Raw genomic sequence first — 13351 nt, 5'->3', positions numbered from 1 at the left:
TCTGTGTGCTAAGACCTAGAAATTGTTATTAAAAAAACATTGATTCCTTACTGATTTTGTAGAAAACTATAGCTAGTGTGCTTCACAAAGGGGACTGGATGATATTCTGCCTTGAAATTTGAGCTTTTAACATATGAATTTATTCCATAATTAGCCTCCTAGGATTTTAATAATGGTAATTATCTACTCTTTGTGAATATTTCTTCTCTTATTGGTAATGTAATATTATATTTCAATGTTTCAAGAAAACGATTCACCTTAGCAATAAAATAGAAGAATTTTTAAGAAATTTGTCAGAACTGTTATACCAGTAAAAAAATTTAAGAATACCTTTCTGTTTTCTGAGCATAATGATACCATGTCTCAGTTCTGCAGTAGAAACACGGTACTAGCATTTCCTGTTTACACTCTTCCTTATTCTTCTGTGTATTAACATAATGAGACAAAGCCCATTGGCAAAGAAGCTCATAAAATACAACACACCAGATATGATAGGACTCAGCTTATACAACAGCAGTCACTGCAACTTTTCTGAGCTCTTCCACTGATTCTTGCAACACAACAAATATTCATGAAAAATAGAAACCCAGGAAATCTGTAATGGAATGGATTCCTCAATATATATCCTAAGGCCTAGTAGTGATACACTTTATTTGTTGATAGAACTAAATCCATATAAAAAAATAAAGTGTTTAGAACTTCTTAAATATGAAATGGGAATCGTTAAAGATCATTAAACAGGGAAGTGGTGTGATTTAGTTTTTGTTTTAAAAAAAAATCAACTGGCTTCTCTGTAAATCATAAAAGGATATGAATTTAGAAGAAAAGCATTGAAAAAGCTGTTGCAATAATCCAGATTTTAAATATTTGTTTATGTATTATACATGTGCTGTGTGTGCACTTGGAGACAGAATAAGACAAACTTGCTGGTGAATGGGAAGAGTAGGTTAAGGAGGAGGATCTAAGACGATGCACAGAAGTTTGATTGTATCTGAGTGGATGGAGATGCCACTGATGGAGACTAGACAGCTTCATAGGAGAAAATTGATGCACGAGTCACCAAGGACTCAGGTGGAGACATTAGTTTGAGTAAAATTCCAGCTTGATTTTCAGGAGGACACATCTACTTAACTATGTGTCCCTTCTTACCATATGAGATTAAGAAATTCAGGAGTGAAGTTATAAACTTTAGATTTGAAACAATGATGTTAAAGACATGTGGTGATATTTTATTTGTGCTGAAATGTGATGATATTTTAATTTGTGCCTGGAGATTAGAGGAAATAGCAAACCATTTTAAGTAAACAAAGAAGTCAGGCAACAAGGATAGATACGCCCTTAATCCTATCACTTGGCAGGCAGGATCTCTGTGTGTTCAATGTCACACTGGAAACAGAGCCAGGTGTGGTGGCACACGCCTTAAATTCCAAAACTAGTTAACCATGGAGGTCCAGAGGTCTGTACAAACAGACAGGAAGTGACAGAGCTGTGTAGGAAGAGGAAGTGATATAGCTGAATGGAAAGAGCAAATCAGATGGCAGAACGCAAGGTGTATAGATGTGGGTAGATAGGCAGTAACTCACATTTGGAAGCTGCAGAGTTGGTGAGGTAAGGTGGCTGTTTCTCTGATCTCTCTAAGGCTTTCACCCCTATATTTGACTCCGTGTTTTTTTTTTTTATTTAATAAGACCATTTTAGAAATTTGTCTACAAAGACATGGAAAAAATTTCTCAGGAAGAGAGTTGATGATGAAATAAAAGGAATGTCAAAGATTAGACTACGCAAGGGATGGTCAGCCAATTTTTCAGAAGAGGAACTAATGGACCATTACAGTGTCAGGGTGGTGTGGCTTCATGAAGCTGAAATCCCATAGGAATAGATACAAGAGGAATGAAGTGCTTCTCTTCTGCGTGAAATGATACTTAGTATATGAATGGACTGAGAACCAAGAAGTGACTGAGTTATAGCAATCTAGGTATCAGTCGTAACCTAGACAAGAGTCCTGTCAATGGAGTCCAAGGAGATAATAGGCTGTTTGAAGGGAAAAAGATGAAAGGCGAAGAGTGTTGAGTCAGAAAACAGTCAAATTGTTCAATATGTGTTGTTGTCTAGATACATGACAGCTGATGGAGAAGTCAAGCTGAAGAGAGAAATTGACACTTAGGCAGAGGAGATAATAAATGCAAAGAAAATGGTCCAGAGATACTTACATCATCAGGAAATGCTTACATCATCCACAAAATAAGAAATTTGATAGAGTATGATACCAATGCAAAGAAATTTGTCATGTTGATTGGAAAGCAGAGAGACTCACGGTCAGCTTCATTTTAGCATAAACTAAGTGGTAAGTTCATCCTCCCCCGTGTAGGAAAAAGGGTGGTAGGAGGCTGAGGAAGAAATAAAAACTCTTGCTTAAGAGAGAGGAAATAAGAAAGTGTTATCAATTTTTGCAGGGAATCTTTGGGATAACTATAGCATCTCCATATGAAGTTAAAAAAAGTTTTATTATGATTTGTATGAGGATTTTATTATGATTTTTCTAATGATAACAACTCTAAATCTTTTTCAAAAATGTAGAATTCTTTAAGGTTGTAAAAACATTCTTCCTCTCCCTTAGTTATTTTCTTTGAGGACTCAAAGATAGGTTTGTTAGGATTTTTTTTTTAAAGAAAGTAGAGAGAATAGATAAAGCATTCAAATAATTGAAAGTCTTGAAGAAGGGGGTCACATGGGACAAAAATACAGAAACAGCAGTCGGAGATACTAGGGAACAGCAAGCTCCTCCAACCCCGCATTTTATTAAGGTTCAGTAGACAATGTGGTTGCAGCATACTGTGCTAACCAGACAAATAGAGATACACTTTGCTTCCAATACTGTAGGATTAATTATACCCTTCAGTCTGCTCATGTGACTCATATAAGCCAATTATTCTGGGCACTGCCATGAGCTAACTTTGGTGCCTCTTGTAGAAGCAGAAAAATGTATTCGTGTAGGGGAAATTTTCAACAATTTGTGTTATAAAACCAGAAATTTTATTATCTGACAACAAATCAAATGCATTTAGACACAAGAAAGGGCACTATAGTAAAACGTAATTAGGCGCATGTTGGCACAGACCATCAAATTCATATATGCATGCATATTTATATGCCAAGCACTGTGCAAAACACTGGGTACACACTGAACAGTACATTAAATTTTCTGTAACAAAGTTGTGCTTTCTCACAGCTAAAACACAAATCAACTGTAAAATTTCACTGTATGAGTGGAAGCAATCCATGGCATCTAAACCATGTGTGTCTGCTCAAAAAGAAAGTTCAGCTAATTCCTAATAACCTGGGTCTAGATCCAGTTCATCTGAGTCTCGGTTTCTCATCTTCAAAATGACAGCCTTGTATGAGATGACCTTGAAGTCACTGTACAGTGCTAGTTTTAAATGTAATTTATTAAATGTGCACATACAGTATTACATAAAGAGTAACTGGAGTCATTTGACCAGAATGATTTATAGCATTTTCTATTGTGTTTTTTTTTTTAAGACAAACCCTTCAAGAAGAACATATTCCCATTTCTATCTCAGAGGTAAAGAAAACAGCTTCACAGAGATTGTAAGAAGTGTTGAATAGGCATTTGAGCCAGAACAAGCCCAGATTTCGTGAGTCTACATCCAAAGGGTTCTCTGCTGAATGTAATGGGACTACCTCATTTTCTGATCCCACTGTATAGAACCATAAAGAAATAATTTATAAACCACACAAGTTCTTTTGAAGCATTTTCAAAGTTTGAAAACCCAATATACATATATGACAATGATAACAAATTAAATTCCCACATTGTCTTCCTAAGGAAAAAATATTGCTTATTCTATCAGCTATAAGAACTTATTCATGCTCATGGGGGGGAGAGAATAGAAAAGACAGCTGGAAGTGCCAATAAATGTCTATTTTTCCAGAGAATAAAGGTTCTCTAAGGAAGAAAAAAGTTAGAATGCAAAAAGTTATAACACTGCCATACTTTTTGGAATATGGAGGATTTGGAATCAATAGATACCATGATGTGAAGGATGAGGAGAAAAATAAGTTGAGGGGACTCTAAGAACATTTTTACTAAAACTAGCCATAAGCCAGCCCCATTTAATTTGGAGTAATAAGCATCTTGGCTGATTGATCCATAGACAGAGCTTGCTCAAACCTGCACATAAAACTGCCCTGTTCCTATCCATCCAAGCTGCCTTCCTTGGATTGTGGAGATCACTTAATCATTGTCAAGCACAAAGGCAATGAAAATCAGGTGTAGCTGTACACAAAGACAGATGCCTGCCAACAGCACTACCTGAGTAGTTAGGAGAGCACCTTCTCCTAAATTCCTCTTTCCAATGTTTGCTGTTACTGAAGACATCATCAACAGTGAATAAAATCCTTTGTTTTACAACAGAGGTAAAGAATTTTGTCTGCTAGGAAGAAAGGCCAACTCTGCTAATGTGTGTATCCAGTCTCATGGTATTTAAATATAGTATGTAGGACAATAGCATAACGGAGGCAAAACAACTCCCTTTCACCACTTAATTGAATGAGGCTAAAAATCTAATGACTTTAAACCTAAGTAAAAATCACAAAAGCTAGAGTCTTCTATTAGTATAAGAAAAAGGTAATACAAAACTAATCAATTAAACAGTGGAGGGAAAAGGGAATTATCCTCTTGCAGAGGACCCAGGTTTGGTTCCCAGCACCCACATGGAAACTAGTAACAGTCCATGGGTCTAGTTCCAGGAGATCTGACAACCTTTGTTGCCTCAGCAGACACTAGCCATTTATGGGGTGCATATACATATGTACAGACAAACACTTATACTCATAAAATAAAAAATAATTAAATTCATTAAACAATGTAACTTTACAATTTGCATCCTAAATACCTAAAATCCTGTGTTTGTGCTTGTATGTGTATATGTTATATATGCTTGAATTTTGACATGTTATGTCTTATTTCAATAAGTTGTTGAGATATAACTAAATAGGAAGATAAAATATTCTTAGGACAATAACATATAGTCGAAGTAGAATACTACAGAAAAGCCAGACAAAGATAGAATGGTAGCAAGTTGATAAATAAGTTAATTCATAATTTGATGAAATCTAAATTCTGACTGAAAATAACTTCAAGTTTGGTACTTTCAAAAGGTAGAGATAAACGAAGAGATATACATCTCCCAAAAATGAGAAGGAAAAGAAGAAAGGCCTATAGGAAATGGAAACTCTTGAATACTACAGTATGTAAGTGCAATTTGATGCTTTGGTGAAGGGTATGTACAAAATTAACTACATCTGTATATACTTTGTTCATTATCGGAGATATTGGTAAGAAGAGAAAATATGTATTAAGAAATGCTATAAAATAGTTTAATGGCTTTGTCTTAGTTAGGGTTTTATTGATGTGAAGAGACAATGTGACCCTTAGCACCACTGTCTTCCATGCTCCTACTAGGATGGCCCACGAAGCTCCACTTAAAGCATTCAACTGCTTTTCTAACCTGAACTCCCAAAGTCCACATTCCTGCAAACAAAAACATGGTCTGGCCTCTCACAGCAATACACCACTCCTGGTACCAACTTTTGTCTTAGTTATGGTTTTATTGCTTTAAAGAGACACCATGACATCAGTAACTCTTATAAAGGAAAATATTTAATTGTAGCTGGCTTACAGTTCAGAGGTTTAGTCCATTATCATCATGGCAGGAAGCATGGTGGTGTGCAGGCAGACATGGTGCTGGAGAAGTATCTAAGAGCTCTACACCTGGATCCACAGGCAACAAGAAGAGACAGTGGCCCACTAGGCCTAGCTTGAAATTTGAAAACTCAAAGCCCACCCCTAGTGACACACTTCCTCCAGCAAGGCCACACCTACTGCAAGGTCATACATCTTAGTAGTGCCACTCCCTATGACGAAGCATTCAAACACATGAGTTTATAGGGTCCATTCTTATTCAAACCACCACAGGCTTTGACCTCTATAAATGCATTTATACATTCAGTATTATTCATCTTTAATATAGGCTAAAAAGATTTAAATAGAATATTTACTTATTTAGACATAGTCAGTTAAGCTCCCACCTCATTATTAAAATCTGCTGTTAAAGCATTGCTGTATAACTTTCCCAATTAGTCTTCTGCAGGCTCAACATAGAAATGGGGTCACCCAAAACTTACTGGAAATGTAAAATTATCAAGTGCTACGGATTATATACCAAATTGCTCTTGGTGTAATGCATTATTTTGAGACTTAATCATAATCTTCAGGTCTGGAAGGTAATCTGTCAGTCTATAAACTGTTACCATGTCTATGATTGATTGTAAATGGGCTTAGAGAGACTTTTCTCTCTGTCTCCTCTCCCATGGCACCCACATTACAGTCTTCAAATTTAAGTGGATTCATGGAAATTGTCCTGGTAACTGCCAAGAGTGAAGTCCTTCCTTCAGGACTGAAGAGTGCCAAATGGAGTGGTCAGAGTCTTCAAGTCCTGGAGTATTCTTTTTCTCCTTTTCCTGGGAAAGGGCATTTCCTCTCCGTGTAGGGATTTATGTGACTATGCATATTGTATATGCTATGTAAATAGATGTATACTATGTTTAAATCTGTAATGTTTAAGACAAATTTATTTTTAAAAAATTACCAATTTTTAACTTAATCAGCTTGTTAAAAAAATATCCCTTTTGAGGAACCAGTGAGATGGTTTGGTATGTTTGCCACCCAAGTTTGTGACCTGAGACTCATCTCTGTGTCAAACTGATTCCCTCAAGTTGACCTCTGACTTCCATATGCATGTCATGGTGCACACACACACACACACACACACACACACACACACACACACACACAATCAATCAATCAATCAATCAATGACAAAATATATTTAAGCTATCTCTGTGAACATCTGTTTCATTGATTGTCAAGGCACTAGTGGCTATTGTCATTCTTCTGTTTTCTTTAACAATCTCCTCATGTATTATTTGAAATACAATATGGTATCTTCATATTTTGTCCATGGTAGTTTGGATAAGAACAGATGTCTCATGTCCATGTCAACAAACTTCATAGAGTAAAAGCAAAATAGCACTTTGAAGTAGAAGAACACAAGTTACCAGTTGACATTCCCTGGATTATACGTGGTCTCTTCATGCATTGTATTCAAGCTTTAGAGAAATTTTTAGTAGTGTGAGCCAATCCTAAAGAATTAAGTGACTTTGAAAAAATACGAACAGAGATTCTAGTACTTTCTTAGAAAACAAGAGAATGTGGCAGTAAGCAATCTCTTTCCCCCACAGCAACTTTTGGCTAGAACTAAATATGTGTACCAAGCCTATTTTATTTGTAAACATTGTCTGGATACCATAGGAGTTTGCATTTGTGAAGATACTCTTTAAAAAGTATGAGGTTCCCAGCACTCGGGAGGCAGAGCCAGGTGGATCTCTGTGAGTTCGAGGCCAGCCTGGGCTACCACGTGAGTTCCAGGAAAGGCGCAAAGCTACACAGAGAAACCCTGTCTCGAAAAACCAAAAAATAAATAAATTAAATAAATAAATAAATAAATAAATAAATAAATAAATAAATAAATAAATAAAAAAAAAGTATAAGGTAATAGAATCTATGTGATGTGTTTGAAAGGCATTCTATAGGTCATACTGAGTTCTTTTCCAAGCTCTTTACCAACATTTTTAAATCTATGAAATTATATGGAGTTTGACATAGCCTGTAGATTAATATTAGATTAAAACTTCAGGACATGTCAATTTGTTTCTTATTAGGAAGTTGCATTAAAATTTTAGTGGCATACATTTTTTTGAAGCATGAATTTCTCTCCAATTCAGAAGTTGTCTTTGAATAAAGCTTAATTAAGTTTATTTTCTAAACTACGAGTGTTATTTTATGTATCCAAGGATACTTAATTTAAAATAAGACATTCATTTGAAATGGATTTTCGTGAAAACTGAGGAAAACTGTGTTACCCAAAATACTTACTTCCTATATTCATCCTATGATTTGTAACATCTGCTCTTTAAGTGGACATAAAACATTTTTCCTTCCTTTTCCTTCCTTTTTAGGTACGTCTCAGCCATCTGGTCAAGCATGTCAAAAAAATGTGAAAGATTTTGAAAAGGACATAAAGGGACACACTTCAGAGGCTGTGTTTCATCAGACTGGGGCATTAGGGAAATTGAAGGAAAATGGAGATGAGTGTGTATCTACTTCTATAAATGGAAAACAGAATTCCTCTTTTCTCCCCAAAGATGAGAAACAACCTCCATCTGACAGCAAAATACACAAGAGGATAGAGAATGATGACCCTCCTTCAGCCATCTCTTATGCACTAGAGGAAGTCTTACCAGTGGCCATGTTTAATGACTGTGAAAAATCGTTATCGGGGAAAATTACAACACTGGATTTCCCAAACACAGTAGAAGCCTTAAAGCCAACAAAAGGCAAATTTGTTACAGAAGTCAAATGTGGAGCTTTCAATGTACAAGTGGAAACCACAAAAAGTGTTTTGTATAAAACAGGAGCTCAGTTTCCAATGAAAAAGCGATGCCCAACATGTCACCAGCATTATTCTGTTCAGCAAGCACAGAGAGGCTCCACAGCTCGGGGCCACTTCCCTAAATACAGATCTGTATTAGCAGAAGAGTTCAAGCACAAGATACCATCTGCATGCAAAGGAGAGGTTTCTAGAAGTGAGATCCCTTCAATAAACATAAACATTGCAGGAAAAGAAATAATGGTTGAATATGCAAGTAAAAAACAGAACATATTCATCAATGTATCTCACCCTAAAAGCATAGGAAAATCGACAAAACATAGAAAAAGTTCCTTGAATCAAACCACAAAAGAACCTTGTCAGTCTCCTTCACAGCCTGCCATAAATCTCCCTGAAAACTGCAGCCTTGAAAACCAGAACCAGAGTTCATATGGTTTGCATGACGTTCCCTGTAGTGTGAATATTGTCCAGAAAGAGGATTCAGACAAAATTGTGGTTTCTCTAAGCTCATCTCTCAGGAGGGAGAAAAAGAAACCCAACACACTGCCTTCTGCTTCAGATGATTCAGAAGAGAAAGATTCTGCCACATCTCAGCAGAAGGTCCTTCAAATTATTCAAGACAATCCCCCAAAGCAACATTTCTTTACAGCTGACTCTTGTCTTCCTACCTCATCTGAAACCTTAAGGACCACAAGTTTAAATAATATGGATTTAAATAAAATGTCTTTTGAGAATTCTAGGGATGTGGATAAAGAGAGAAAAAACAGCTCTCATGAAAAGGAAAATATCACCTCGGATTCTCAAGTGTGGCCATGCACAGCAGGAACAAATGGTCCCCTAAGTACTATGGGTGGTGTAATTCCCATCCAGGATGCCTCAGACTCTGAATTTTGTCCTTTGTCTTTTCTAACCATGCAACTCTTGGGAGAAAAAGCAGCCAACACCAGCTGCAGAGGAGACAGAACTCTACCAGCAGAAGACTGTGACAAGCCAAGTTCTTCTTTCTCTGTCAGTGAACGTGTTCTGAAGCCTTCTCCTTTGCTCAGTCCATATCACCAGGGCACAAGACATTCAGAACTTGTAGAGACTTCTGAGAACACATTTTCCTTTAGCCAATATATTGGGGTTGAGACAGAGCAGGAGAAAGTACATGGTGATGTGACTTACAGAGACATTAATGAGGCTGTGTTACACAGTGACTCTTCTGCAAACGCACAGCTATTGGAAAGCAAGAGCACACAGACTGCAACTGTCGGGCTTGCACCCTGCAGCAGCCTAGCTTCGAAGAGCCCACTTCATGGCGATATACACAGCTCTGTGGGATGGGATCCAACAGAGGACCCTGCAAATCATGTAGAGACTGAAGCGCCAGTTCTGGCCTCCATAACTGATGAGTTCGAGCAGAGAGTTGCCACTCAAAATTGCAGCGAAGACACAGTTGATTCTAACTGCCCCACGGCAATAAGAAACCCTAGAGAGTCAACAGGCTCTCAGGAAAATGTCGAAATACCAGTGGTGAACAGTATGTGTTATGGAGATTTTGAAGACCTAACTGGTGAGAATCAGAATGAAATCTGTTCTCAAATGGACTTTCCACCAGACTCCACTGGGTCTGCCTGTACAGGACATGCTACAGAAAAGCTGTTTCTTATGGATAAGACACTAACCGGTGACACAGCTCCAAATAGTAGTGAAGGTGACAAAAGTCTTGGACTCAACAACTTTGAACAGGAACCAGCAGAATGCCAAAGGACTGTATCAAGGGGACACCCTGAAGAAAGTGAGAACAAAAGTGACCCCACAGAAACTCCCTGTCACCCTGTGGACATATTGCTGTCGCCACAGAGCCAAAAGGCTCTGAAAGGTACAGTGGGTTAAACAGAGTTTTAAGCTTGTATTATCGTTATGTGTGTGAGCCTTGAACAGTCTTGGGTGAAGTACTTTTGACTGCTTGGGATTTTTTTCTCCTTATTGGCAAGATGTGTTGAGTATTTCAGACTTAGACAAAAATGAACAAGACGATATCTATCAGCCTGTCTCTTTCCATTAGAACCAACTCTACCCATAAGTACTATGTAGAAAAGTCGCCATAGCTGCAGCTTTAGTATAAAATAAATTTTTTCTCTTTAAAAGATCCATATATTGGCAAATCAATTTTGTTGAAAACATTAGCCTGTGCCACTCATAAATAAACTACTATTTCTTCTAATCTTGCAAGGTAAGCATGTTTAAAAGAATAGGAAAAATGTGCTTGTAATAAAATGTGTTCTCAAACCTTGCTTGCTGTAGGGTTGCATGGGCAGGGTCATTCATGTCTCTAGGCCATGTGAAATAGTCATTAAAGCGAAGGACAAAAAACAGAGACACCCTTAACTAATCCTGACTGAACCATCCGAAGGACCTTTAACTCCCACAGCCTTCTGACCTCCGTTTTGTGTTGCCTGGTCTTACTCAAACAACTGATAGAACCCAGGCACTCTTGAGACCTCAAGAAGGGCTAAGGTGGAAGCTTTTTCCTAAGTACATAATGCTGTCTGTCTGGTTTCAATCCTGGCACCGCAAAACATCGTTCTGGTCACTCCATAAAAGGTCTTTGTGTTTCTCAATGAGTCCAAATTATTTGATACTTCATGTTAGCATTATTCCATAGTATAAATTAAAATACATCCTGACTAAGTAAACGCTGCCTCCAGCATTGCAGATAGTATACCGAATATGCTCAGAAATGAGACTGAGAATGAAGAAACTTCTCCCTAAGGTTTTAATGGAAAAATTTTAAAGCAGGAGCAAAATTAATTACTCAAAAGTTTTTGAAATTTTTGGAGTAGAACTATAACACAAGAAGCATAATCTATTACATAAGTGCTGCCATAAAATGTGAAATTTGATGCATGGAAAATTAATCCTCTAAAAAGTTATATAAACTATACAATCCCCTACTTTGTATGAAAACCCTAATTGAAAATCTGCTCATCCCAGTGACTGCTTGCTAGGACCCACGCAGCTCCAGATACCAGGCCAGTCACATAAATTCCAAGATTTGTGTCAGTACATAGTGTTTTAGAACTGCAGGGGAACCTATAGTACAAGCACTAATGCCTCCTGGGGGGGGATAAATGCTCATCTGGATGAATGTCCCCCACAAGCTGCCTTTCCTATACCCAGAAGTATGTTGCACCCCGTACTGCCTCTCCCAACACTGTGTCAATTAAAAATCCAAATAAGAATCCAACCACAAATGAGATTACTCTCAATAACCTGAAATTGTCCTCACTTGGAAAACAACTGCAAACACTGTTCCCTGCCTTTCTGCGGCTCATCAAAAGTCTGTCCTACAATCTTTCGCTTCTTTTCCCCTGGATAAATCAGTTCCAGGCACTTTTGACCTGTGTGAACTTCTAGACCCTTGCCCACCATGCTTCTTCAGGCCCTTCACATGGGCTGCTTCTGCTATTTGGACCAGTCTTTCTCCATTTCTCAATAGGGTCATTCTTAGCTTGTCTCTTTATGTTATCTTCAGCACGTAGTAATCACAGTAAGAATGTCTCAGAAACCAGATTTAAAACTCTAATCTGAGTTGTCCTTGTTCCAGCCCAAGTTCATCATTTTTCCACATTTTACTCTCATGTATAACATTTTTTCTTTCAATGTTACATATTTCACTTGTTTATTTATGTTCTCTTTCTTTACTAAAATGTAGATTTCATGAAGGTTTATTTTTCTTCTCTGATGATTTATGTTTCTACAGCATTATATATTACCTGCCCTTTAGTATAAAGACTCAAGGAGTATTTATTGATCAAATGCAGGGAAGTCATACCAGGTTGCTCTGTGCAATGTCTTGTTCGCATACCCATGTACTTACATAGAGAAAACAGTTCAGCAATTAAAATAGTTACAGATACTATATTTAAATTTATAAATGTCTTCATGATTTTGATTTTCTTAAAACTAGGAATACTTTTATAATTTATCAACATTATTGTCTTGCCATCTCAGGCCAAGATTGCACAAAATTTCAGGGTATGAAGTGCTTTGAAAGACTTAGGTTGTTTCACCTGAAGTGAAAAAAAAAGTCTTTGTAAGCACAAACTGGTATTTTGCATTTTGCAAGTGATCCTTCCCCACTCAAAGTCTGTCAATGAACATGAAATTAAGAAACTTTGCCCTAAGACTGAGTGTGTCCAGAAGTAAGAGAGTTAGGACAGTGTAAAGGGAAGGGTATAAGCCTTAACCCTTTAAGAATAAAATACTAAGTTCTTTACCAGGTAAGTCTTAGTGTTCTTGGGGTAGAATTTCTTCAGCTAAAAATTATCTGAAATATATGTATAAGATCTATGCCAATGAACCAGAAAGTCTACATCATAAAAACATTAATGATAAAACTAAAACCAGGTCAACCTGAGAAAACAACAGACAATAAGAATTCAGTGATGTTTTATATGCTATAGACACATTCACAATTATACAGTGATTTATATGTAATGACACAAAATTATATACAGTATATACAATAGTTTAGTTTCCCATAGCTCTAAAAAAGTGAGTGATTCTAAGAGACCAGGTAAAAACTAGAGATTTGAGAAAGGTTGAGATAGCTGGGAATGAAAAGATGAACGAGAAGACATCCATTCTCTTGTACAAAGCAACAACTACTGAGATAACTTCCAACAACGTGACTTATGGTGAAGCCGGGACTTCCTACACATGTGATTATTAACATGTCTGCTGATGTGCACAGGCCCAGCCTGTCCCAGTTTCCACTGAAACTCTGTGCTTTCCTCCAGAGGTGCTTCTCCAGATGTGCATCTTTTCTCCTC

The 13351-nt window shown here is 37.2% G+C and overlaps 1 protein-coding gene across 1 annotated transcript in view; it reads left to right on the top strand.

Moving 5' to 3' along the window:
- Positions 1-6431: 6431 nt before the first annotated feature.
- LOC131923625 (uncharacterized) overlaps positions 6432-13351 on the top strand; it is a 110478-nt gene continuing 103558 nt past the window's right edge. The window contains exons 1-2 of the mRNA XM_059278746.1: positions 6432-6501; positions 8101-10395. Coding sequence (XP_059134729.1) covers positions 6432-6501; positions 8101-10395 — 2365 coding nt within the window. The remainder of the gene's footprint in view (positions 6502-8100; positions 10396-13351) is intronic.

The sequence above is a fragment of the Peromyscus eremicus genome, chromosome 13 (assembly GCF_949786415.1).
Source record: "Peromyscus eremicus chromosome 13, PerEre_H2_v1, whole genome shotgun sequence".
Taxonomy (NCBI): domain Eukaryota; kingdom Metazoa; phylum Chordata; class Mammalia; order Rodentia; family Cricetidae; genus Peromyscus; species Peromyscus eremicus.
The sequence above is the reverse complement of the archived record's forward strand: the minus strand, read 5'-3'. Positions and strand labels throughout refer to the sequence as shown.